General features: G+C 42.1%; 1 protein-coding gene across 1 annotated transcript; it reads left to right on the top strand.

Moving 5' to 3' along the window:
- Positions 1-8,994: 8,994 nt before the first annotated feature.
- Positions 8,995-26,213, top strand: DCT (dopachrome tautomerase). The gene is made up of 8 exons (XM_071741803.1): positions 8,995-9,496; positions 17,007-17,306; positions 17,761-17,861; positions 19,235-19,401; positions 21,362-21,541; positions 21,646-21,781; positions 23,187-23,388; positions 25,614-26,213. Exons 1-8 carry the CDS (start codon positions 9,196-9,198, stop codon positions 25,793-25,795), a joined length of 1,569 nt encoding a protein of 522 aa, XP_071597904.1. The 5' UTR covers positions 8,995-9,195; the 3' UTR covers positions 25,796-26,213.
- Positions 26,214-27,539: the final 1,326 nt, after the last annotated feature.

Here is a 27,539-nt window from a genome sequence, read left to right as displayed (position 1 = left end):
GGGTGATGTTGTGGATGCACAGGCAGTGCTCTGCAGAGCCTCCTGCACAAACAGGACCCCTGCGAAATTACAGCCTTTGGGGTGCCCGAGTTTCATACTTTGGAGGGGACACCCATGCAGAGGCGATTTGTGAAGGAGACGGGGGGGAAACGAGCCATCGAGCCTCCCTCTCCTCACTGCCACTGCTCCCTGCGGCAGAATTGAGGAGGACAAAGCAAAGCCGGGACATTACAAGGGTGGGCGTGTGGCTCACACCTAACCCAACACTACCTGTGCCCGCCCTCCTTCTTAGCAACTGGAAATGCAGCCTCTGAGAGGGCTTGCCTCCCAGTTTCCCTTTTTAGCTCTTCCAAGTTCCAGCTTTTTATTGATGGTAGAAAAACTGCAAGCAGAAAGCTTCATTCCTGGTTTCTCCCTCCTCTGCCTTCAGCTGCGTCCGCTGCAGAGGGAAGGGGAAGGAGGCTGGAAGGGAAGGTGGAACTGTGTGGAGAGGAGTGGGAGAAACAGAGGAATTTGAGATTACTTACCCAAATCTGGAGTGATGGGCAAAATTTCTGGTCCTCACTATTCCTCTGCTGTCAACAAATAGCTGGAACTACTTCTGGTCACAGAAAGCTGAAGGAATAGCTTCAAGGCCAGACAGTGTTAATTAGTGTCGGCTGTCCTTTACTATTCATGTTTCCACCTCATGCTTTCTTTTTTTTTTTTTTTAAAGAAAATACTCGGATTTTTCTGCAGCATATTTTTAAGGGGGATATTGGCTTTTGGTGTGAAGACGTGAAAAGACAAAAAAAATCATAAGTTCTGTTGGTAATTTGTTGCAAGTGTTCCAAATATATTCCTTACTTTAATTTGGATTTGCCTTCTGTTAAATTCTGGCTATTATTTCTGTTAAGCTTTTTATTTCTTTGATGAAATATCTTCTCAGTACCTGGCATTTGGTCATCACAAAACAGTCAAGTCAACCCTCTAGCTCTGTTTTCATAAACCAAAGAAATAAAATCCTTTGAGTCTCTCATCTCAAGACACCTTTTTCTGCTTTAAGGTAATTTTTTGTAACCTTCCTAGTAGACTGACACCAGAACCACACACAGAAAAAAGCCTTTCAGTGTTAGTGTCACTAGTGCAAAACACAGCAGTAGTCCATCTCCACCTCTCTTTAGCAATCTTTCATCAATTCAAAAAAACGGTATCACTGGTCCTTTTTAAAATCACAGCATTGCATCGAGCATTGCTGTTGAATTGCTGCTCAAGGAGCACTCAGTGCTGATGAATATCCTGTTGGTACAAACAGGAGTTCTAGGGAGACTCCTGCTAATAACACAGGTAAGGGATGGTATAGCTGCCTATAGGACTATTTTTCCTTAGGATTTTTTAAGCCTTCAAAAGAATATTAAAGCTGCACATAGAGGTATTCAGGGACAGAAGGAAACGTTAAAATGAAGATTAATTGTGTGTAATTCTCATCTGGGCTTTTGTGCATGTGATGTCAGAAATAAGTTAAATTTTTTTTCCAAAAATCGTTTCATTACTCATTAAAGACTTTGAACAATGCTTTGGGAATGAATTAGGATATTAGCTATAAATTTTTTTCAGATGTGTAATCAAAGAGGCAAAAGAAAGAACAGCTGTTTACTTTTCGGCCATTTCCATGTCGCTGAAGAGAGTCACGGGGCAAGTTTGGATGCTGGTCCCCTGACTGCTTGGCTTGTGTGTTAATGCCCCGATAGCCAACTCTTTCTGGGATTTCTGATGGAGACAGCAGCCCCGTGCAGTGCAGACACCAGCCAGCTGGTGGCACTCAGCTGAAGGACCAGGATGTGGTCACCAGGTAACTTTTAGGTGATGGTATGGCTGGGATGGCCAGATTTTCTCCAGTTCTGCACCAGAGGTTGGTTTCCGATATTACCTGTAATAGCAATTCCCTTCCCAGAGGTTTTGTGACATTAATTTTGTGGAGCACTGAAATACTAAGGGTGAGAGCCACGGGGACATTGAGAAGAAAATCTCATTTTTGTTTGGTATGAGATTTGGGTATCAGGCACTGAATAAAGCCCTGGGTTTTATGTGGAAGAAGAGGATAAAAGTGAGAGATAACCTTAATTCTGGTATTTTTAAACTTCTGTTTGATGGATTTTGCAGGCTCAATGCAGATTTCTAATGGGACCTGGCAGGTTTTGGGAAAACAGCCCTGAGTGTTGGTGCTTTATTGCTTTTATGTCACACAATATTTAGGCATTGTTCATTTAGGTATATCTTCTTTACAACATCTTTTTGTTAGAATTGCTGCTTTCTAGGTTTCTTCTCAACAGCAACCATCTTAATTTCAATTTATTTTTCTATTAGCTTATACCCTCAAGATAAACCCCCCTACTGGGAAGCAGATGCAGGATACTCTAATGTCTGCCTAAATTTTATGTTTTAGTCCAAAGGCTCCTTCTTTACAAAGGGGAAACTTCTCTGCCAGTACAGCTGTGGTTACATATGTTTTTTAAAACAGCTGTTGCATCATACTGAAGTTGATAGCTCACAGGGATTCAGAGGGGAAAAAAAAAAACCCATTTTACAATGTCATTTCAGCCTTACTCAAATATTCAAAATCTTGATTTGGTTCATGTACTTTTTCCATTACCATCCTTGGCTACTGAGTCACTGTTTTGAGTGAATGAAAATTGGAGCAGAAATACCAGGTCAATGAGAGGTGTACCACACCTCCTAGCTCTGCTGCAGGATGCCACAACTTGCATCCACAGAACACAAAAAATAATGAATCAGCTTAAAGCTTTACCTTGAAATGTCTCCTTTCAGTATTCCTGACAGTGATAGGACAGCCATGCCTTGTGTTTTCCATAGGCTTTCTGAGGGTTTTAGCAAGCTCAGATGCTCCTCAGATGAGATGCTCCTTCTTCATGTCTCCAGACTTCTGCATATACCTGATGTAAAAAGTCCCCTTCTTGTCCCTGCAGGTTATTTCTGCACATGGTATTTGTTACTGTCCTGTCTGCCTCTCAGCTTTGAGTAAATGGTGGTATCTCTTTGGACTGAAAATAGAGTTTGTTTGATAGAGAAGGTTTGTTTCTGTCTCTTGACAAGAACCCATGTAAAGAGGCTTTTTTGATGCAGTTCTGTGGGAATTATGGGATTTTTTAAATTTTATTTTTATTTTTTCCCGGCAATATATCCCAGGGTTCCTGCTTTACACTTTTGTAGGAATACAGAACTCTTATTCCATAGTAATGCAAAAATACAGAATTTATGGTATAGTGAACAAGGCAGATTTGGGACAGTTAAGTGAAATCTTAACCTTCAGTTCTGCTATGGTTATCAATGCTATCTTTATTCCTCAGTGAACCTCAGGGGAAACATTACATTTTGTTTGGATGTACATACATCTACTTGCTTAAAGCAAGGGAGCATTCATTACCGTGCCCAACAATGTTCTTGGGATTTAGGCCACATGACATGAGGGATGAATCTCTTTTGTTCCGTTTTATATTTTACACTGGAATAAGTAGTAATTTTGGTATTCTGAATAAAAATTGTGAGAGAAGAGTACCTTCTGGAACTGGTTCTGGAAAGATTAATGTAAGGTCAAGGCTTTAGGGATTTCTGAGATTATTTCAAATAATGTGTTTGTACTCTCTATCTTTTTTTTTTTTTTTTTTTTTAAAATGTGTTACAAAGCCAGGTCTGGATTTCCTTCTTTCTATTTCTTTCCCTGTGATGGGGATAATTTGTTGCATTGCTGAATTGTTGAGACAAGAGCCTCTGTCCTATCCCTTTCGTGCTGTACATGAGGTCTTGGCCTCACTGCGTGCTGAGTGATGAGCCACACAGGCAGCTTGTGTGCTAGCCAGGGTGCAGGCTCCTTTCAGGCCTTACAGAACATCTGTAAAGCTCCACATGCACCAAAACCAGAGTATAAAACCAGATTACATCTCACTTCACTAGTTTGTCAACCACCGCAGATCTCCTCTATGTAAATCCGATTGTCTTGTACAACAGCCATTTGGACTGGGGTTCACCTCACTTCGCTTCAGACAACTAAAGTTCATTGTCTAACTTTCAACTTGTCACTTTCACCTCCTTTTCAGGTTAAGGCAGAAAAATTAGGACAGAGAGAGGACATCTAGCCTTGCCAAGATGCCTGTCTGAGGGTGGGGTGAGTTGTCCTGTGGAGGAGCTGCTTTTCCTTTGGAGACTGTTGGGAAACGACAAGGTTTCAGCTCTCTTACCTTCCCGATACCTTGGTTACTTTTAAGTAAATCTTACTTTCTAGTCTAAAACTGCCTTTATAGTTAGCCCAGGTTAGAAGCTGGTGAATAACTCTGTCTTTGGGCAGCTTTTGGACTGATGATCACCACCACATCTGTGCTGCAGAGGAAGGTAATAGTGGTAGATCTCTGACATTATTTACACATCCTTTGCCAGGTGAAGAAGCTGAGATGAACAGTGTTGCTTACTTAGGATGGCTTCATCTGCCACTCAGCGTTGTATTTATCTAAACTATAGGTAGGTTAAGCTTTTATCTGTGTTCCTACAGATTATGGACACTGGGAGAATCTGGTTGTGCTTTCTTCTTAGATCATCCCTTACTGCAGTTTTGAAGAATTTGAAAATTTTGAAGTATTACAGAAGATAACTTTTTCTCACATGTACAGCTTTGAGATAAGCCAAAAAAATGAAGATTGTTTCTGAAAGAGCTGATTACTTTTCCATATCTAGTGGTGTCTAAGATTTTGAGTAGGTCTGATTGCACTTGGGTACCTCAGAGAGTGAAATAAAAACAAGATCAGCAGATGTAGGGAAGCCTTTCTTCCCACTGATTTCTGTTTGCTGGCTGTTTTATGGCTTTTTATCTGGTACAAGCTTTTTTCTCAGGCCACTTAAACTGTGTCACTCACTTGTGGAGTCTCTGGTGTCTAGTTCATAATCTCACACTGAAGTTGCTATCTCAACTGGGACACTTACTGGCTCTCTCTTCTACTTGCTACATAGTGTGTTCTAGATTTCTTGGAAACTCCTAGGAAATCTATGCCTATGAGTTCTCTCTCCTTTAGGTGAATTACTCTCCAGGTTAGATTCCTATTTGCTATACTGAGAATTTAAAATACATGTAGCTCCTAGACAGATGCATAGATAGTGGATGCATAATGAACATATCCTACATTGACTTCCATCTTGTATAATGAGTAGCTTTGCTTCACACATTTTCCACTGAGACTTTCATAAGTATTCAAGCAATATAATAGTGGCAGTATTGGAAAAAAACACTGAAAATTAACAGTTAGCACAGCAGTTGACATTAGCAGCCAAAATATTTATTTGTTGCTTAAATTTGGGACAAAAAGGTGGATTTGAAATCTCGATTTGGGTAGAGATTAGCATGAGTTCATTTCCATTCAAAACATTTTTATTATGGCCAGTTTCATGTCATGCATAAGATAAAGGTCTTTGGAAGCAATGCAAAATATACTGAAGTATTAATCTGAGTTTCTCACTAAGTCCTTCTTGTCCAGAATTGAAACTTTGCTTGACAGAAGCAGAGTCTGCTCTTTCTCAGGTGAGTTTTTTTAGAAAGTAAATGCCCCTGAACAAATGTAAATGTGGCAAAAATCAGAGGTATAGCATTTTCTTTAAAGAAAAGAATAACTATTCGCAATAGCCAGAATTTCCAGAAGTGTTCATTGCTTTTGGGTGCTCAGCTTTAGATACTGTGGATTCAGTTGACTCAGTGAGTTGGCTTCTATTCACATGATGGGGATTTATTTGAAAATGCTTTTGCCATACTTGGGTGTTTTTCCTCCTGTCTTTTCTCTTTCAAGTTTGACTTTGATCTTTTGCTTGTCTGCAGTTTGTTCTTGGTTTTGCTTTCTGATCTCCAGAATTATCAGCTATCATTATGAATTATCATGTAGTTTATTCCTTCTAGTTATATTGGTCTCCACATAAATTTATATGTAGAATGCTGTATTCTGGACAAAATTCTTTCTGAAATTCCAAAGGCTAAATACTTTTCTGGCTTGATGCTAATCTACCCTTGAGTACAGTTGTAGGAGCCTGGGAAACAATACTGTCATTGAGAAAAAAATCTGAACCCGATGCCTACTTACTGCTCAGGAATTCTGAATTCCTTAATGATTTTTTTTGCCTGTACTTCTGAGTAATCTTTATTTCCTCTCTTGCAAAAACAAAATAATATGTGAACATAGCAATCCCCAGTGTGCTTTGGCATCTGTATATTTGTTTGCCTCCCTTTGATAATAGTCTGACAGGTTAGTGATGAGGGCTGAACCTGGGCACAAATTCAGACTACAAGCTAGCTGAAAAACTCTTTTATTGTACTTTCAGCATAAAGGCTAAATAACTAACAAATGTAATAGGGTTTCAGTTGTGGTATCCTGGCCCGTAACTCAGAAGCATGAACAAGGCACTTTGGCCACTGCTGATGTATTCAAATTCATTGCCTGGGAAGTCCTTTGGTAGCTGCAGGCAAAGAGGTGTGGGCAATGGTGCCAACACACAGCATTAGACATTTTCAAGAGCTAGTAAAACCCCATAGTAAATCCAAAACCATTCAGCATGCTATTTTGTAAACTGGTGGAGTGCTGATATTGTGTGGCCCTAACAGCAGCTCCTTTATTTAAGTGCAGTAGCTGAAGGGAACATCTGAACAGCGAGGCACTAAGGAGGGGACAGTGCCTGATGTTTTCCCAGTGACTAATTGAAAGACAACTGGCTCGTTGTAATTTTGCTGGGTGGCTTCTGCATGGCAGAAATAAAAACTCCTGCAATGGGCACTGATGCAGTGATGCCAGGATGCAGGATCTGCCCATTCAGGTGCTTCCTCGTGGCCAGGAAGGGCACTCCTCAAATGCTGAGGCATTGCTGAGGACCAGAGGCTTGTGCTGCAACTCTGCTAGTACTGCGTGCTGTAGCACACTCCTGGTTTTGTAGAATTGTGTAGATGTCATGGAGGGAAGTAATCATAAGAGAAGCTGTGTACATGCCACTCTTCTACCTAGTTTTCTTTCCCCTGCTCACATAAGTAATCTCCATATTGTCATCTAGCCAGTATTCGTTTTCTCCACGCTTTAGCTTCTCTGAAAATGACCCATTTCTCCTTCCTCATGTGCTGCATTAGAAGAACTTTGCCTTGCCTTGCCTTGCCTGCCTCAGTACCTCACCTTTCTCTGTGCTTACTCTTTGTGTGTCTCACACAGGCTCACAAATGGCAGTAGGCACCTTCCTATGGGTGTGTGAACTGAGCCAACCTTGATTGTAAAGCTTGCATAGATACATATTTTATGTATAGGCACCTCAGTTTAGGAATCAGTCAGTGAGCTGAATCCTATCTTTTTTTTTTTCCTTTTTTAAAAATGTGATTCTGATAAATGTGTGCTCACTCTAATTGCTCTCAATTGGTATGTTGGTAACTTTGGTTCAAAACATTATATAACTATAATATTCAAGGACTGATCTTTCTCACACCAGCGAGGTGTGTACAGGGGCTGAGCAGTATAGAGAGGTTGGAGTGTTTTTGAGTTACTACCTCCATTTTTATCTCCTAGGATTTTTCAACATAATTTTCCAGCAACTGGTGTTACATTTCTGAATTTTTCACATGTTGTATTGAGAACAGCAAGGCAAAAGCCAGTTCCATGTAAAACTGAATCCTACAGGAGATGAGTTGAAACCCATTTCAAACTACACAGTATTGCTGGTTGGCTTTTTATTTCCAAAAATGAAGTAGAATTATGTTTTATATTGCCTGGCAAGTAATAGTTATTATTTTTTTTAATATAAAGATTGGAGAACCCAAAAGTGCTTATGACAGTGTCCAGTGGGCATGAACTCCTTGGCTTCATGACGGCAATAGGTTTGCTGAATAGATAATTGACTTCTTGTGCCAGACTGGTGTGGTTGAGCATCATGGAAATACTGAATAGTACAGGGACAACCACAGCACAATGTTTTCATTATACATTCTTATGTCTAAATAGTTTTAGGGTGGAGGGGAAGGTAGAGAAAGCTTTCAGTGAAGCAGAGGGAGTTGTAGGGTTTTTATTTAGTATGGTGGAGTTGGACTAATAGTTCTTGCTTCAGACTCTTCTCCTGCATTATCAGTACTTTATTTTGATTTATTAATTTTATTCCTTTAGCACATAGGAGTTGCATGGTGGGCAAGAACTGCTGCATGCTAGCAGATTTTTAAAGCAGTTTTTCCTTGATGTCCTGGACAAAACCACCCGTCTGCATGTCTGGTGTGTGTGCATTGATCTTACTGACTTTCTCACTGTCTCCTGCCAGCTAGGTAATAAATGCTCCTCTGTGGCAGTTCTGAAAGTCTATCAGCCAGACCAGCCCCAAAACAGCCTCTGGTGTAATGATGGGGGAAGGATTAGAGAACAAATATGGACCTCTTAGCCTTTAAAAACAATTAAATAATTTATTTTGCATGCTAGAAGGCTATTAAGAAGGGAACACTGCTCCACTTGCCACTCAGATATTTAAAGTACAAGCACTCGAGCTCATCAGCAACTGGAGCCTCCATTCTAAGATGGTACTGCCAGGTTTATTAATGTTTGTTAATGATGCATCTATGTCCTCTGTGCTACCAGTTAATTTTCCACTGCTTCTGCTTTAGTTCAAAGTTTTATCTTGCAATGAATGAGCTGAAAAGAGAGGGAGTTCTCTCTTCTATTTCTCACCTGTTTATAGGGTTTTGTTGAAAATAACAGACCTTTTTCTCCAGACACCTCAGCCAAAACAACACCAGCAATATCTCAAATCTCATGAAAGACCTGGAGAAAAAAATCTGTGGCATTCAGTTTCCTGACAGGCTGCCAGAACCCACAGAATCTGCTCTCCTGCTGGCATCTTTTCTGCCCTTGATGTCATGTGCAAAACACGAGGATCTGTGCCTTCTAAAGAGGGCTTCTCCCAAACCTTATATAAACCCCTTGCAAAGCCGTGTCTGCAGGGTAGCCACTGCAGAGCCAAAGCTCCAGTCTTTTGAACCACATTCAAGGCAATTAGAGACAGGGATTAAACAAAGACCCCACACCAGCATCCTCAGCAGCAAGAGGGATTATCCCGGTCAGCTGGGGGATCGAGCGAGGCCAGGTTGTCCCATGACAGAGATCTCCCTGCTCTGCCCCCTCAGTGGAGGAGCAGCGTCTACAGCAATCCCTCATGGGTGCTCTGAGGTGGCTTTTCTGGGCTGGGCTGGGCTACCTGAGCTGCTGCTGTCCCCCCCAGGTGCAGGCACAGTTCCCCCGTGTCTGCATGACAGTGGATGCCCTTCGCTTGAAGCGCTGCTGCCCAGCTTTGGGAAAAGATCCAGGAAACATCTGCGGGTCCCTGGAGGGCCGGGGACAGTGTCAGGGGGTGCAGGTGGACACTCAGCCCTGGAGTGGCCCCTACACACTTCATAATGTTGATGACCGGGAACGGTGGCCCCTCAAGTTCTTCAACCAGAGTTGTCGGTGCACAGGTGAGAGGGGTGGTGGGATGAGGGATGGATGGGTCTGCTTATCTTCCTCTTGTCCTGGATAAAGGTGATTTTCTGTCTTGTACTTTTGCTTTCAGCTAAGTCTATTGTAAGTAGCTGCACTTGCTGAAATTAACAGCAAGTTTCTCAGACAGTGTCTGCTTCTAGGACTGAAAACACTCAATGTTTATAGTTACTGCTGGAGACTGGTGTGCAGAGCCAAGGACTCTGCTCAGTTCTGAGGAACATTTTACCCTCCAGAAGGAGTAAAGAGCTTCCACCTGAAACCCTCCTTTGGGGAGGACTGGACAAGATAGATGCCAGAGTATTCCATCTTATACATGTCATCTGTAGGCAACCAGGTGCCACTAATTGCCGTCATCCTCAGTATCAGTTTGAGGGATCACAAGAGTCAAACCCCTTCCTGCCCTTCCTGCTTCCCCTTCTTTGCCTGTCCCTGTTTGCTTCAGCATCCTGGAAGGATTCCGTCTGTTCCTCTGCCTGTGGTCCTGATCCGTGCCAGCCTGAATCTGTGTGTTCCTGCCTCCAGCTCCCGACTGCTGCCGACTCCAGGAGTCCAGCCTGGACTTTCCCAGGGCTGCCCTGCAGCCTCAGTGGTGATGTGAGAGTTACTGGGGGAAAAGAGGGGAGGAACATGGTATCAATTTTCCTATATATTTGTATATATTTAGTAATTTTCCCTATTTATCATTACTGTTTCATTAAAGCTGTTTAGTTTCCAACTCATAAGTCTTTCTCCCTTAGTCTCTCTCCTTTCTTTATCAGGGAGGGGAGGGGGATTAATAGAGAGCATCTCTTATTTGGTTTAATTGCCAGGCCATTATTACACCATGACACCTTTGAAGGCCAGAAACATCCCTGGTAGCATAAAACATCAAGAAGGTTTCATATATTGTTAGTTTCCTAAAAATGGTATCACACTTATTTACTGCCAGGACTTTTTCAGAACAACAGAGTTAGAAAAGTATTTTCTCTCATGCAGACTTCTGGGTTTTCTTCTTTGCCCCTTTAGTTGTCCCTGTATCTAGGCATCACCTTTCTCCACAGCGTTTTGGGCATTTCACTGCTTTGTCACTGCTAATCATGGTCAGTGAGCCTGGATCAGTGTGCATTGATCAGAGATTTGTTCCTTTTGGAGTAGTACTTTGCAACATGATGCAGCCCTGTGCACTGAAAATGTGTGATGGATTGGCCAGGGTGTTTCCCAGTGTTATGAACTAGGTCTACAACCGACCTTGATCTGAAATGATACAACCACTGAAGAGGCCATCTTGTCTTTCTCCTCCCCATCTCCAGCCACTCCTTCCCACCTGTGATTTCACCTGAGCTTCCATGTTCATGTGCTGGAGGTGAAAGAGGTCAGGGAGGAGATGATGTGCTTGAATCTAACCTGGCTGAAGGGATCAGGTTTTGGTAAGACCAGTTCACTAGTGCTGGCAGGAGGCAAGGAGTAGGAAGGTGAGATCAGGGCAGAATAAAGCAGAAGGACCTTTTTCAGCAGCAGCCCTGGTTGAAGGAGGGTTAAAATGAGCACAAACTGCAGCCTCAGCCCAGGCTGCTTTGCAGGGCTGCCAGGAGATGGTACCAGAAGCCAAGCAAAAGGCACATCTCTAGCACTCAAGTCACCGGCTAAGCAGATTTCAAATGCAGCCTGGGATTCCTTGCTGGAAAAGAAACATCAAGTTGTTTGAATTTTCTAACATTGGAGGAATAGCCTGCTTTCTTTCAACAGCTGAACTACTTTGTTTAAAATATACCTTGGCTCTCACTATCAAAACTATCAAAAGCCCAGATCAATTTGAGAAGGCAGCATTGCAAAAAAATTGAGCTCACAAAGTTGTTTTGCAGCACTGTTATCAACTGAAAGCAGAGAGGTAGTGGCAGATGACTTAAATGGATAGATGGCATTACTGAAGCTCCTCAAAATAATAAAACCAGACTTTTGAGTAAAAAAACATTTTTTATCTCTTCCTTTGGCTAGATTTCAAATGCTTGTGTGGGAGTACTTTTCAAGACACCTTACAGAAAAAAATGGATTTTTTTCCCCCTTTCATTTTAAAGGCTCTTACATACCTCCAGAACTGAAGTCAGGTAACACATATAGCCACAGGCCCTGAATGAGAAGAGCACTGAAGCACATGGGCATCTATTCTCTGATACTTATGCAGTCTAAGTAATTGGGGCATCAAAACCTGGGAGTAGACTGAACAGCAGTGTAGACAGATGTGGTCTGCATAGGCAGACATTAATTTGCTTGTCCAAGTAGAGTTAAACACTGATATTTGATATTTGCAGGGCTGGGTCCCAACTTACATGGCCCAAATGTAGTGCCCTTTGATTCAGCCTTACTTCTGCTACACTGTCTGCTCTCCTTGGCTCTGTAAATCTGGTTTCTCTTTCTGCCTTTTTATTTCCCTCATAACCCACTTTCTCCTTGCAGTCTTTATTATCTGAATATACCAGTGCTAAAACATTAAGGTGGAGAGAATTCTTAATGGTGATTTTCAGAAAGGTTTCCTAGGCTCTACTCTGCTCTGGTTGGCTTGATGCTGGATGTGAAGACATTTCTGGGAGAACACAGAAGTACACAGCTGTGTGGGATTTGAGTTAGATCTAATGCTTTTACAATGATGGTGATCATGACTCTGTGTCTATTAGTTGGGCTTTTTTTTTTTCTTTTCTCTTTGTTTGTGTGTTTTAAAACTCTGTTTTATGCACTGATGGGCTGTCTACACACCAGAGTTTTAAGAGGTGTGATGTGTGGTCTTTATTAGGCATCTAGGGCAATAGTACCTATGGCAGGTAGCAGATACTACATGTACTCATTCAAAGGGACTCAGAACAGTGCAGATTCCTGCTATGAAGGTATCTTGTTTTCCAAATTAATATTATGTTCAAACTGCATATTTGAAATGGTTCCTGGCTTGTGCAAACTCCAACCCAAGCCAAGGCTCCTTCTAGCATTTTAGCAACATAAACAGTCACGTTCCAGTGCCACCTTGGAGCTGCTTAATTTATAGTTTAGACATGGTGTAAATGAAAACTCCAGATGCCATGTAGCTGACTATGTTGGGTTAGAAAATGCCATTTAAATGTGTCACACAGCTGATGGCTCTATAATAGGAAACCTGGGGGAGCTGAGAGGAACAGGGTGCAGGATTTTCCAAAGGGGGGATTCTGGAGATCTTGTAGCAAATTAATCCATTTGAGCCACCTGCTAAAAACTTAATAGCTAAGAGTAAAAGGACCTCTGAAAATCTGGCCATTTGTTTTAGCTGAGGAAAAATGTCTTAAAATATATTCATCCCAGGTCTGGGTGCTGAATATTTCTGGGGAAAAAAATTAAAAATACCAAGCACAAGAAAATATTGATGAGCGATTATTGTGGGTTACGATTATTTTTATGTTTATTTCTCAAATGAATGTAAATTTCCTAAGGAAAATTTAAAGCCCCACATTTCTTTTCCATTTCTAGGCTTTAGCAGATAATATACTGTCTTGCAGTATAATATAATTATTCTTTCTTTGACTGGAGACAAATGTAAAAGAATAAAATTAGTGCAACAGAAAGATCCAGCTTTATTTCCCACTTCTTGTATGAAGAGCCACAGTCAAGAAGAGAATTTTAAGTCTGTTGTCAGGATGCTGCTTGCTGCACATTTCACTTAATGTGTTGGTGGCAGCAAAGATATTATCTCTAGAAAATAGATGTGGCCATGGTGTGAAAGCTGCTGGGAGGTAGCAAAGAGGTTTTGAATTCACTGTATGTGTTCTACAAATGGTTTGGGTGCAACTAATATTAATTCATTTTATATAAATTCTTAGAGTGAAGAGACCTGACAGCAGTTCCTGAAAGTGTATGGAACTATGTGAAGGGAAATTTGTATGTGAAGGGGTCATTTGTATTTCAATTAGACAAAATGTTGAATGTACTAGAAAAATTGACATTTGTAGCTATTTACACAGCAAATTAGTAAATTAGTGGGATAGTTAAATTTAACTTGGAAAAATTAGAAAATTTGTGAACTAATTGCTAATTTCAGTTCTAGGGGATAAAATCGTACTAATAGGATACAGATCTGGTATAACATTTTAATAACTGAGTACAGAGGATTATTGTGAAAAAGCCCACTGCAGTCAGTCATGTGGTTGGTAGTACAGACTGTGACAGTGATTAATCTGTGATGTAGTTTAAGTTCACTGAGGAGTTAAACATAATTAACACTCTTTTTTTTCCTGCCACTGTCTAAGGTTGACGTATGGACATGTACTGAACGTTGCTCCTATTTTTTTCCATAGAAGATTTTTGAGGAAAAAAGGCATTTTAATCTTTTCACATTCATGTTAAGTAGATAATCACACTGGTGACGGAAGGTTTAAATTCTATTGTTAGCTAGAAGCTAATTGCCAGTTAAGCCAAGTAGCTGATATGATGGTCCTCCCATCAGGTAAAAATGAGCTGTTGAAGTAGTTATAAAATACACTTCATTTTACTAGGTACAGATCTTCATCACCCCACAGCCTAAGAGTATGTCCAAACGAAGAACTCAAAGAGACAAGTGTTGCTGTTTGTCTCACACGGTGGTGATTCTGATCCTACCTTTGGGATATTGCAGTGTGCTGGTGTTTCAAATCTAATGCAACTCCTGGTTTAATACAATGGCTGACCAAGTCTGAAAAGGAGTTCTTTCTCCCCATCTGATAAATGATATATATTAAGCTGGGACTTGCAGAAGGAAGAAGCATTCCAGCTGCTGCTGCTGAGCTTTCATCTTGGTAAAATAAGACAAGGCAGAAGGTGATGAGTGTTGGATGAGTTCCTATTTTTCTGAAGACACTGAGTCGATTGAGTTATTAATTTGTGTTATGCTCAGTGTCTGAAGGCAAACCATGTGCTATGACTGCTCAGAGGTGGAAAAATCCTTGTTTGTAACCTCAGGCATCAGTGGGCTGGAGGAGCAGTTACAGTGGTATGTGGTAACTAGTGTTAGCATATACTAGTGATGTGTATTAACACCATGTGTCATGTTGTAAGAAGTGCCTTTTTCTCAGTGCCATGGCTATGGAATGACCCACTGGGAGAAGTACCATGGCCATGGTGCCTCCAGAAACAGACAGACTCACCCAAGTTGCCTGGGAAAGAGGATCACAGACAATGGTGAGATTAGGCATGGAAGAAGACAGTTCCTGAGATCCATCTCCAGACAACAGGGTTAGTCTGGAAGACATCCCAGAGATAAGTTTTATTTTCGCCCAGTGGCAGTACAGTGGTCATTCCTGACAGCTGTGGAATAAGCAGGGAGCATCTGGATCCTTTCCATGACATGATCTCCTGTCTGTGTGCCAGAACAACCTCCCACACTCTATTCTCTAGGAATGACAAGAGGTGAGAATAACCTCAGTTGTTCTTGGCATAGCCTCAGAGAGGCAATATGCTGGATTGCTATGTGTTAGTCACTGAAGGAAAAAAATGCTAAGGCAGGAATCCTTACATGCTCCTATGATCCCTGTGTACAAAAGGATCCTGAAAGGGTCTTGAAAATGTTTACTGTGTGCTATATCCTGATAATATGAGATTACTTTTCCTGCTCTCTTAGAGTTGTACCATTGAAGTTCACTATTGCCAGTGCATCAGGCATTGAAAATAAGTTGTTAGAGGCTGGGACATACATTTCCCGTGTGGGAAGTCCACAAGGCAGTAAACGAACTTTCTGAAAACAGCAATGCATCATTTCCAGACCAGTGGCCTGGTAGGGTGCTTTAGAAACAAATGAAAAACCTGGATCTGAGCACTGCAGTCATTCCTGTTTGCAGCATGGGAGATCTCACAGACGTCCGTCAGCTTCTCACCACTTCAGCTGCTGCATAGTGACAGTCCTGTGGTGCATGGAGTCTGTTGAAAGAAAACGGCAAAAAGCAACTTTCAGTTTCATGAAGGGTTTGTTGTTGAGTGCATTTCTGACAAGAGAATGTTCCAGATAGACCCAAGGCCATTACAAAAACGCTCAACACAATCAGCAGAAATACTGCAGCGAGAAGCAGCACTTGTCTGGGAATCAGCTCCTCCTGTTTGTCAGCTTGCTTTTCACTGCAGTCTTCCTTGCTACTCAGTAAAAGCCCATGTCCCACTGAAGTGTCTGGCATGGAATGGACCCCTTGGATCTACTCATAGATTAGGCAGTTAAGGGAGAAAAATCCTGCAGTGCATCAAATGGATATAGTTAGCACCTGCCAATGGGAAACAGGTAAGAAGTTACTGGTCTGCCTGGCTCCAGATGCCATACAGGTAGAGAAAAGGGCTCTGTTTCTCACAAAGCTGATTCATCATTTCAAGCTTTTGCAAACTTTCTGTCATAGGCTGAGAAGGTATGTTGAGTATACCCAAAATATGGATGTTTTCCAGTAAAATGATCTTGGGCATCAAGAGCCATGTGGCATTTTGGAAGGCTTGGTTGTTGAGGTGTGAGTATGTGTGTGGGGTCACAGGGAAGGTGAGGTTAAGGATTCCCAGTGCAGGTTTTGGAGAACTGAGGGGTAATCCCAGAGGATCTCTGATTGTTCCTCTGCTTCCTCATTCCCCTGGCATAATTACCCACTGTCCTGCATGGCTGCTGGGCCTGCAGCCTCCCTGGCTGTAGACAGGAGGCAGATATCTGCTGCAGGAATGGTCTTTCCCTGTCACCCCCAGCAAAGGCAAAGCATGCAGCTGCAGCTGACCCTTTCTGCTGCCCTTAGCAGCCTGCCACGCTGGGAGAGAGGCCGTGCTGAGAGCAAGATCTGCTTTCTTGGGCTCTGCCAGCAGTTTAGAGCATCCAAGCTAATAATCTGGTGTGGACCTCACTACTTGCCTTAGGGAAGATGCCAGATGGGAATGATGCTTCTTGAGTGTTTTGCAGGCTCTTACTACAGCACCATTTAATAATGCTCATAGTGTGACCAGCAGCACCCCTGGTGCTTGTCCTTGATTGTCTTGGGTCCCAATTACACTGTTAACAGATGTTAGTTTTTCCTAGGTTTTGTCCTTAAGGGAACTGTTTTGTTTGGGGATTTTTTTTTCCCCTCTGCTTAAGGATCCACGCAAGCAGCCCCTTTTTTGAGCTTGATCCTGCAAATCTGGGAGTACTCAAGAGAAAGTCAAGCAAAGCACTTCATCACATGCTTAACCTAATGTGCTGAGCTCTCTGGTGACTCTCCTCACGTGCCTGAGTGCTTCATGGAGCTCTTAGCACCTTCAGGTGTCAACCCCCCTACACTTCACCACTTCACCTCCCCAGCCAGCTGAGTGTGATTCTTGGCCCTGCTGTGGCTCTGGGAAGGAAGCCATCCTTCTGGCTAAGGCAATTGGCAAAGCTTCCAGTCTGCTCAGCTGCTGTCCCTTCCAGGAACTGGCATCTCTGGGGAAAAAGAATGCTAATCCTTAATTCTTCTGCATTTCACTGTTAAGTTTTCTCTGCTTCATCGTGTCGTGACTGCTCTTTCTCTCTTGGTTCAGGAAACTTCGCTGGCTACAACTGTGGTGACTGCAAGTTTGGCTGGATTGGCCCAGATTGCAACGTGAGGAAGCCACTTGTTGTCAGGAAGGATGTCCACTCCCTGACAGCAGAGGAGAGAGAGCAGTTCTTTGATGCTTTAGACCGTGCAAAGACCACCATTCACCCAGACTATGTCATTGCAACCCAGCACTGGAGAAGCCTGCTTGGTCCCACTGGAAAGGAACCACAAGTTGCCAACTGTAGCATTTATAACTACTTTGTCTGGCTTCATTACTACTCAGTCAGAGACACACTTTTAGGTTAGTGCTTTTCTTAGAATCACAGAATCGTTTTGATTGGAAAAGACCTTTAAGATCATCAAGTCCAACCATTAATGTAGCACCCTGCCAAGTCCACCATCAAACCATGTCCTTAAGCACCTACACCTCTTTTAAATACTTCCAGGGATGGAACAACAGATAAGATTTTAGACAATAAGACTGCTTCTTAAAACCAAATCCACTAAAGTGATAAGAAATCTTCACAATATCAAACTTTTTGGAGAATGTCGAAGTTTGAGAAGCTCTGAAGCAAATATCCACAAAGGAGTTTTTTTTACTTGTACCATATGAGTTCTGATGTGTGTGCTCTTTCCAAAGATGCACAACGGCAGGTTTTTGTTTAGCTCCACTCCAGGCAAAAAACACAATAAGGTACTACTTTCTTTTAAGCCTCACTTGGTGCCAAAGTGCTTCTTTTATCTTCCCTTTGTAGGACCTGGCCGCCCCTTCAGAGATATTGATTTCTCCCATCAAGGACCTGCCTTTGTTACTTGGCACAGGTACCATTTGCTGTTGCTGGAGAGAGACCTGCAGGTTAGCTGAACAGCCTTTCCTCATGCAACTTCTGCCTTTCACTTTCTGACTTTGTTGAGTGAGCCAAGGGTAAGCTATTTCCTAGGACAGATTCTCACCCAGACTCCCAGGAGTGTTTGCTTATTGATCCTTTTTGTTTAAAGGGAAATTAGTGCTTTCACGATACTGAGGACTGAACACTTTCTCACTGTGAACAATGATGTGAAGGTTATCATGGAGACATTTTTCTTCATCTCCACAACAGAGGACAGAAGATGTGAATTATAGCAGTATTTATAAATAGAATCAAAGCAACACCTACACGTAAAACCTGGTAGTAGACATTGTCTCCTGATGTTGAAGATGCCCTCGTAACAAAAGAAACTCTGAATATTACCCCCTCTAAATGTGCTGTGCTATATTTTTTGAGTCATGCATATATTTATGATACATCTTCTGAAGAAATATATATTAGCATGCATGACAGCCAAATGCTGAAGCATTGACCCGTTTCCATTTGCTTTACTTCTACGTTGTCAATGTTGCTGTCTTTCAGCCTTACAAATCTAATGAAAATGGCTGGTATCAAAATAGCTACAGAATCTTGCTTCTGTGAAATTGTATCTAGCAAGCAAGTACAAGGAAATACTCTGTATTCCCCTATTAATACAAGCACAGTTTCTTCCCCAGGTCTAGCTTTTCTGGCATGGAAGGAAAACCACATGCACAATTTTACCTATTTACTCACTTAACATTACTCAGAAAGCCTCTTACCATAGAATGGTTTGGGATCCTCTAGTTGGGAATGACTTGGGTTGGAATCATCTAGTTCCAACCCCCCTGCAGGGACACCTTCCACCAGACCAGGTTGCTCAAGACCCCATCCAACCTGGCCTTGAACACTTCCAGAGAGGGGGCAGCCACAGCTTCCTTGAGCAACCTGTGCCAGTGTCTCACCACCCTCTAAAGAATTTCTTCCTAATATCTAACCTAAATCTCCCCTCGTCAAGTTTTAGGCCATTTTCCCTTGTCCTCTCACTACAAAGCCGTGTAAAAAACCCTACCCCAGCTTAAGCTCTTAATTCCTTAAGGCTTGATTCATCCCTGCTCCTGCTCTCCTGCCTCGTCTCTGAGTTGTTAGAGATCCTAACATGGCCAAAAGAAGTGCAGGCCAACAGCTGAGTAACTTGTGACAATGTCTTCTCTAGGACTGCCTTAATGCCTCAGTCTTTTGAAAGGAATCAAAGCAGCATTGTAGCGCGTGTAGTTGAAATGAAAAGCAGAATGAAAAGCAGAATATTCTGTGAAATATCCAGTGAAGCAATTTGCAGGAGTCCGTTTCTTCCTCTTCCTTTGAAGATGATTCCCTGCTAACACGTTTCTGTCCATTGCAGCAACTGATGGGCAACGAGTCCTTTGCACTGCCCTACTGGAACTTTGCCACGGGTAGAAACGAGTGTGATGTCTGCACGGACCAGCTCTTCGGAGCATCACGGATGGATGACCCAGGGCTGATCAGCCCAAGCTCCAGGTTCTCCCAGTGGAAAATAGTTTGTAACAGGTATGAGAATTATCTAGGGCATGTTTGAATACTGACCAAGCCTTGCTTACCTTCAGTATTGAGAGCTTGGGCCCCTCTTTCAGTGTGAATGGCAGGAAAAGAGCCATCACAAAGAGAACCACACAATTATCAGTGTTGGAAGGGACCTCTGATCTAGAGATCATCATTCTAGTCCAACTCTCCCACTAAAGCAGGGTCACCTCAAGCACACTACACAGCACTGTGCCCAGGTGGGATTTAAATGTCTCCAGAGAAGGAGACTCCACAGCCTCTCTGGGCAGCCTGTTCCAGTGCCTTGTTGCCTTCATAGTAAAGAAGTTTTTTCTTATGTTTAAATGGAACTTCCTATGTTCCAGCTTGTGCTCGTCTCATCACTGGGAACTACTGAGAAGAGTCTGGTTTCATTTTCCTAGCACCCACCCTTTAGGTACTTGTAGACATTAATAAGGTCTGCCCTCATCCTTCTCTTCTCCACACTAAAGATATGTTTTAAAACTGGGAATCACTGTTGGTTTGTGTGTACAGGGTTCTGTGTAAATTTTCTCCCCTGGAATTACAGAAACATATTTTTTTAAAGACTATTCTTTTGCTACAGGATTGTAGTTGATTCAACCAATTTGAGGATGCCAAAAGTCTGAGGAGTTTGGACATTGGCAAGTATCTTTTTAAAGAAGAAATGCCTGCTTGTTGGTTCTCTGTAACAAACACCTGACTGATTTTGGCATCAGAAAGAGAAAACTGTTTTGGCACAAAAGAAGCCAGAGATAGGCTGAAAAATCTGTTTCCTTGTATTGGATGAGATCCTAACCCTGATATATTTAGTGCAGCTTGGGGACTGACTTCAAAACAGCTGAGACTTCACACAGAAAGCAACACAGAGACAGACTCATGCTTGCTGCCCGCTCTCTGTGGGCACATACTGATTCGTTGTGAGAGCAGGGCTTTGATGGGGACTCACATGCAGGTCTGGGGCACTATGACCAAGATGCTGCTGCTGCTTACAATACTCACATAACATTCTTCTGTCAGCTGCAGGGCAGCATGCAGCCAGTCAGACAGAGGTACCAAGAGCTCAGGGCTTTTCAAAAGAGCCTCTTTCTCTGGGTACCTAAAGAGCTATTTGAAATTCTAGCTTTAGGCACCAGCTGGCTTTAAACCTTGCCCCTTACTTTTTCTCTAAGATGAATAGGGCTTTGTTTTTTCTTTAAAACTGAAGTGACTAAACTTTTGCCTTGCCAAGGTTAAACAGAGAAGGGCTTTTGTTTATTTCAGTAGTTCCTGAAAATGCCATTTCATTTTATACTGAAGAGCGCAGAACTTTTTCACAAGTATTATGCTCATTTTCTCCTCCTCATTCTCTCTTTCTCTCCATGATATAAATGACTTGCTCCCCGTTAACTAGCAGGAAAACCCTGTCCTTCAAACCCTGAAGAAGAGGATGCAATCCATTGGGTTTTTTTCTAAAAGGGATGAGGGATGGAAAGTAAAATCCTTTTTTTCTGTTATTTCTTGCATTTTCTTAGGCCACCGCATACTGAAACTTTCCTGTTTATTTTTCTCTTTGTTAAAAGTTAAAAAAACCATAGTCCTTACTCAGGACTGAAAGTTTTTCCATTCAAAATTCAGAAGACTCTCTGGCAAAAACTGTCTTCCAAAGCTCTTGGGAAGGGAGTAGATGTGAAGGGAGCTGTGCTTGCCTTTTCTGAAGTGTCCTCTCTTTGTGAAGAAGGAGCCCAGCAAGTTTTGGTCCAAACGACTGATAGTCCAGAGAGGCTACAGAGCCATGGAAATTCATGGCACCGTGGCAGGCTGCAATAATTTCAGCTCCCAGGGAATGAACTGAAAAGGTGTCAGTCTTTAAGCCCTGCTCTTTCCCTCTTTTTTGCCTATGGGAGAAAAAACAACAAGCCAGGTGTCATCATCTTCTTCTGGCTTGTGTTTCTGCCTGTTTCATGCTCAGCTTGGATGAATACAATCATCTGGTGACATTGTGCAATGGCAGTGACGAGGGGCCCCTGCGGCGGAGGCCACGTGAGGGCTCTGGCGAGCATCTGCCCACCGTGGAGGACGTCAGGAGCTGCCTTTCCCTGCAGGACTTTGACAGCCCCCCCTTTTTCCGCAATTCCAGTTCCAGCTTCAGGTTTGTCCTTCGGCTCCTCCAGAGCCAGCTGAATCATGTGTTTGCTTCATGTGAGCATTTGTCAGCAAAAGGTGGCTATTGATGCTGCTTTTACCCATTGGCAGGAATGCGCTGGAGGGCTTCAATAAACCAGGTGCACCCCTGAACTCCTCGATGATGAGCCTGCATAATTTGGCTCACTCTTTCCTGAACGGGACCAGTGTTCTTCCTCACGCTGCTGCCAATGATCCTATCTTTGTGGTATGTCTTTTTCCCCTGGGCATGAGTGGCAGTGTCTGTGGCTCAAAGGCACCTATCTCACCAGATATGTACAGAACAGAAGTAGAGCGAATTCCCTACACAGAAGTCCTTTAAATGAGAAAGGGAAAAAAAAAAAATCTTTCACCTTTCCTTGAACACCACCGCGCCTCCCTAATGGTCAGATAAAGAGAGAAGAAATCTCAGGGTGATTTGTGAAATAGAAAGTAAGTTTTTAGGGAGAAGAGCTGCTTTTCCAAGTCATGTTGCCCTGAATCCTCTGATAAGCTGGTATCTAAATTTAATACCATACACCAAGACAATTTTATAGCAAGAAGAAAAACTGAGAGGGCTTTGTTATTTTAGAGCAGTGTACTGAGTAGTGTGTTTCTTTGTTTGAAACTTCACAGGCTGAAAGGAAACACATTGAATTTCAGGGAATAGAAACAATGTGGTTTCACTGGTGCACTGGCACAGCACTGCCCTCAAATGAAATTGTTGACTTTGCTTGCGTGTCTTTCTCTCCTAATAAATTATGCCAATTTATTTTCCTCACTGTTAGATTAAACCACAGTGATTAGAAAAAGGATTTTTAATACAATTAATTTCTTCCTTACCTTTATTTTAAGATTGTGATCTTTTGTTGGTGAAATTAGCCCAAATACCTATGTAGTGGTTCTCTGGCTTATTTCCTTCATAATTATTGAATTCCTATGTTAATTCCTTTCTTACATGATGAAATCTTCATTTCATTATGCTCTAATTTTATATGCAAGATTATTTTCTGTCAGATATTTTCTGTTCTTTTTCAGGGCTATAATTAAAAAATATGAGTACATCAGAAGTTCATTTTTACCACCACAGACATTTGTAGTATTTGTCTGAATTCAGGTTAGAAACCAATTGAGTATATTAGTGCTTTCTATACACATAAACTTTGTGGGCTAGACCTGAGCACATTCAGGGTTGCCTGGAGATGTGGAGGTGGTGGCACACCATAAAATGAGCACGAAAGGGGTCAGACTTCCTTCAGTTTTCCTTACAAAGAGAGAAGAGAGGGCAAAATATGTTTGAGAGGTACTTTCACCTGAATGAGCTCAGTGGGCCCTCACCCAAGAGGACAGACCTGCCCGTTCACTGTCAGCTGATATTAAACTGTTTGGAGAAAGGGCTTTTTATGAACAAACAACAACGAGGATGTATACAGCAAAATGTCCCGTGCAGGAGATAATTTACCCCATTCTTATTATGAGCTTCCCTAGTTTCCCATTCTGTAAATCCCACCTAAATTAGATTACACCCTTGTACCTCTTTTGAAAGGTGCTGCCACCTCGGGTGAGAGGGTTTTACGTGCTGTTGAGTTCAGAAAGAGCTTAATAAATGTGTGTGTCCGTGCCTGGATCTGCAGGTTCTTCACTCCTTCACTGATGCCATCTTTGATGAGTGGATGAAGCGGTTTAACCCCCCTGGCAATGCCTGGCCTGAGGAGCTGGCCCCCCTTGGCCACAACAGGCTGTACAACATGGTCCCTTTTTTCCCTCCTGTGACCAACAACGAGCTCTTCAAAACCGCGGAGCAGCTTGGCTACACCTATGCCATTGACTTCCCAGGTGGGTCTCAGAGAAGTAGAGGCTGTCCGAGGCCTAGTGATGGGATAAGCTCATGTTTTCGAGGATGCAGGAATATGGAAAATAAGGCAACTTTCACAAAACTCACGGGTCTTTTCATCTGCTCGCTAGCAATCTCTTACTGGAGCACACAGAGGTCGTCGCAGCTTTCCAGGTGAAATGCGTAACTACAGGAATGCACATAGTTTGCTCTGCTGCAAAAAGGCATCAAATTGAGGGGCTCCAGCACTGACAACAGTGCTTCTTTGGGCTTGAGCCTGTAATTTTGGCTCCTGTTCCCTGCACTGTTTATGTCTGTTATGGGATCCTTTAATCTGCCAGAGGTCAAGCACTCCTGCTGGGTTGATTGTCTGGCTAGTGCCGGTCATTGCTAAATATTTGGTTTGCACAGGGCCCTGAATAATACTGTGCTGTAAATCTCATTAGAGATGAACTGCATTAATATTTGGATACCCTGGGGGGGTGTACCGGGGTGTTTTGTGTTACGAACCCCCTATTTTAAACATCTTACACATTCATAGGTGTGATGTTACTTAGGGTTTGATTATTTGTTTGCAATTGCCTTTGACACAAGTCAGATAAAGGCAAAAACCAGGAAAGCAAAGTATTTCTGCACAAAATCCAAAATTTCCAACATGACTTACAAATAATTGCAAAAGGCACAAGGGTGAGAAGTACATGAAAACCATGCTTCAAACTGCTTTGTGGAAATCCATTGTTGAGCAGTGTCTTTCTCCACCTCAGTATTCCTTTGAGAGGCAGTAGGTGCTTATCTAACTTATGTGGCCAGCAATTTCATCTAAATGCTTATCATATATCTGGGGTTTTAATCTGTGGAGACTGTTTAAAGGTCTACAAGCTTCAAAAGATTGAAAACCTTGTCCTCAGGCTGCATTTGTACAGGGAAGCTCTGACTTGTGGAGGCATGCTGTCTGCTTCTGCAGTGCGTTTCTCGAGGGTGTCCCCAGAACTGCCCCATAAAATTTAAGCTTCCCGATTATGTAGTTTAAATTTTCCACCATTTGGACTACTGTCTTCCCTCCTGCTTTGCAAATTCTGCTGCCCATTGGGTATGAGGTATCCAGAGAGGAACAAAGGCACCTTGTGATTCTGCTGCCTCTCCACTCCCACCTAAATAAATTTCCATCCCCCTGTGAAGCAGTGTATCTCTGTCTGAATGGTCTGTGTTCAGGCAATAAAGTTTTTACATACAAACCCTCCTCTTTTATCTAAATATATAGCTTGCTAATTCTACTTCATGTGAATCAACTTCATTAGAAATCCACATACGTTGTTGATGCTATAGCCAACACTGCTGGCTTTTACTTGAAAGATGGTAAAGGTGTAAACAATTAATTTTGGGATCTTACTTAATTTGGGTATGATTGATGGAGAGATATCTGATAGATACGATAGAAATATCTGTTGGTAGAGACTGCAGACTGGGGCACAAAACTTTTATAGTCAGTGTGACATCTCCCTGAGCCATCTGCCTCCTTAAGCCTGTATGTCTAACTAACTTGTAAATACTTTAAATCCTTCTGAGATTTTTTTGTCACTGTTTAGTCAAATGTAATTATTTCCATCTCAGTATATGTAGCATTTTTCAGAACAGGAAAGCAGGCAATTTTTGCTTCTGAAACTTTAAATGAATTCAGCCACGTGGAGCAGTATTATCATAAGAATGGGCAATATTATCTTAGAAGACAGTGGTTCCCCAGAAATGGTTCAAAATCAGAGGATGTGATCTTGAGCCAATCAGCAGAACTGCACTATTGTTTTCAGTTAAAAGTTTGGCAATGGGCTGCTTTGTGGTCTTTAGGAAAAATTGGAAGGTTTTCTATTGACCAAAATAGCTTGGAAACAGCTATGCTGAAATGTCTTTATATAAAGAATGGCTTAAGCCATTCATAATTTTGGTTAAGTTAAATAAGGATATGGTCTCTTTGTCCTGTCACACAATCTTTCCTTTTCTCAACACTTTAATTTCTATGAAAGATTGAAGTTTAAATGCAGCTGTAGACTTGTCTGTCAGGAAACACCTTTGGCTCTGGTATGGGTGTGTTACATGGTGCATTAACAGCTTCCTCTGTGGCCAGAGGGTCACTGAAGCAATCATCATCACCAGGCTATGGGATGTATTCTTTTGACCATGTGACTTGAAAAAATGGAATTATGGGCTCACTCCAGATATTTCATATTTCCAGGTTCCCTTGAAGAAACCAAAGTGTGGGCTATCATGGCTGGATCCGCAATTGGAGGAGGGCTCATAGCTCTGGTTGTGCTTGTTCTGCTGTTTGTGTATTTCCATCACCGAAGGCAGAGAAGAGGTTTTGAACCACTGATGAACATGAACTTCAGCCCCCAAAAGTACATGGGAGAGGCCTAGTGCCCTCATTTTGTTTCTTTGCTGTAGGAAGTAACCTTGATTGCCTTATCGAGCTTTTAGCTTAGAGTTTATCACACACTCCTTTGGCAGCTGACTACAATGTTCTCATCCAGGTTTTCCTGTTACCTTGTGAATTGCAATATATGGAGTCTCTGTATACATATGTGCAAGGCCCAAGACAGGCTAGACTTTTCTTATTACCAAATGTGACCTGGAGTTCCTGACAGTTTTAAATCATCCTCTATAGATTTAGAACAAGATGTCTAAGAATTCAAATAGAAACATTGAAGAACCAAGATAATTTGAGATAATTTTTCACTTCAATGTGGTTTTGATTTTGTTTAGCGGCTCCAAGGTTTGCTGAAAGTTGTTAATCTACATATATATATATTTGAAAAATATTTTATTTTACAATTATCAATAATCTGAAGAACATAGTCTTTGTTTAAGTTTCAAAATGTTCAAAATACTGTAGGATCCCCCTGGTTATAGTTTGTTTCAGAAGTATGATCAATTACATACATTATGGAGCTGATGTTAGCAGTAGGTAAACCTCCACGTTCAAATTCACCTAAATGTCAGTTCCCTGACATCTAGGTAGACATTTGTGTTTTACCTCTGTGTTAGGGACCTTTGACAAAAGTTGAAAATGATGCTTATCCTTCTTCCTTATGGTTCTGCTGCCCTGTGTTATTTTCATATGTAATAAACATGTAAAATTTCAAAGCCTGGGACCCAGGACTCAAGGTAACAAGACAAGGATAGTTTCCATTACCCAGGTCTGCAGAGGTAAATCTTTTATACATTCCCAATATATTTCTTTGCTTAGACAGATCTGAGTGGCTCTCCTACAAGTCTTGAACAGATTGTGTTAGCTTTGGTGCTTAATATGTTACATTAACAAAGTGCTCATATTTCACATTTTGTAAGGTCCTGAGTCTTAGAAGAACTCTGCTTTTGTAGCCTTGAATAAAGAATTCCAGTTCGTAAAAGTTTCTGATGTTTCTTCTAGAGCTGCTCAATATTAGCCATGTGGACTAGAAATAAGATCTCAGGAGGTCTTCACATGTATTTACTTTTGAGTATATGTAACTCATGAAACTTACCTCTAAAATGCGGACTTTGGGGGGCAAAGAAAAGTTAGGATTTGCTCACCACGTGCTCAGATAGCACTCAATGCAACACTTGGCTAAGGATCTGTGGCTGTTTCTGATGCTTTGTGGTGCATTTTGGGGGGTTCCAGCACACTCGTTCCTTGGGCTTATGCCCAAGATGTCAATGGTTGGAGCACTTTTTGCAAAGCTGCTCAGCCCAGTACCCTAGCTCCCTATTCAGGTTGTTTTTGGGGGCTTTAAGAATGTAGGGACCAGTGCTACTTTGTTCTAAGAACATCAGATGAGGTTTACAGAGACCTGGCTTGAGATTGTGTCACACACAGCGTTTGGACCCAGATCAGTGTCAGTTTGCAGCTAGGCCTGAGGTCTCTGCATGCCCTTCTCAAGACAGGGAGGGCAGACACTTTCCAGTGCTAAAGACTATGAGTCTTCACAGAGAATTAAAGACATCTAGTCCACCCCCTCCCCTCTCAATAAGCAGGGACATCTTCAACTACATCAGGTTGCCCAGATCCCCATCCTACCTGACCTGAAATATTTCCAGGGATGGGGCATCTATCACCTCTCTGGGCAACCTGTTCCAGTGTTTCACCACCCTCATTGTGAAAAATGTATTTCTTGTATCTAGT

Source organism: Heliangelus exortis, chromosome 1, assembly GCF_036169615.1.
Source record: "Heliangelus exortis chromosome 1, bHelExo1.hap1, whole genome shotgun sequence".
Lineage (NCBI taxonomy): Eukaryota > Metazoa > Chordata > Aves > Apodiformes > Trochilidae > Heliangelus > Heliangelus exortis.
The sequence above is the reverse complement of the archived record's forward strand: the minus strand, read 5'-3'. Positions and strand labels throughout refer to the sequence as shown.

Bases quoted from the DNA above. Each gene is read 5' to 3' on its own strand.
- DCT (XM_071741803.1), top strand. From the start codon at position 9,196: ATGGGTGCTCTGAGGTGGCTTTTCTGGGCTGGGCTGGGCTACCTGAGC. The intron at 17,307-17,760 runs GTTAGTGCTTTT...TTCCCTTTGTAG, and splicing joins AGTCAGAGACACACTTTTAG to GACCTGGCCGCCCCTTCAGA. The intron at 19,402-21,361 runs GTATGAGAATTA...TTTCATGCTCAG, and splicing joins TGGAAAATAGTTTGTAACAG to CTTGGATGAATACAATCATC.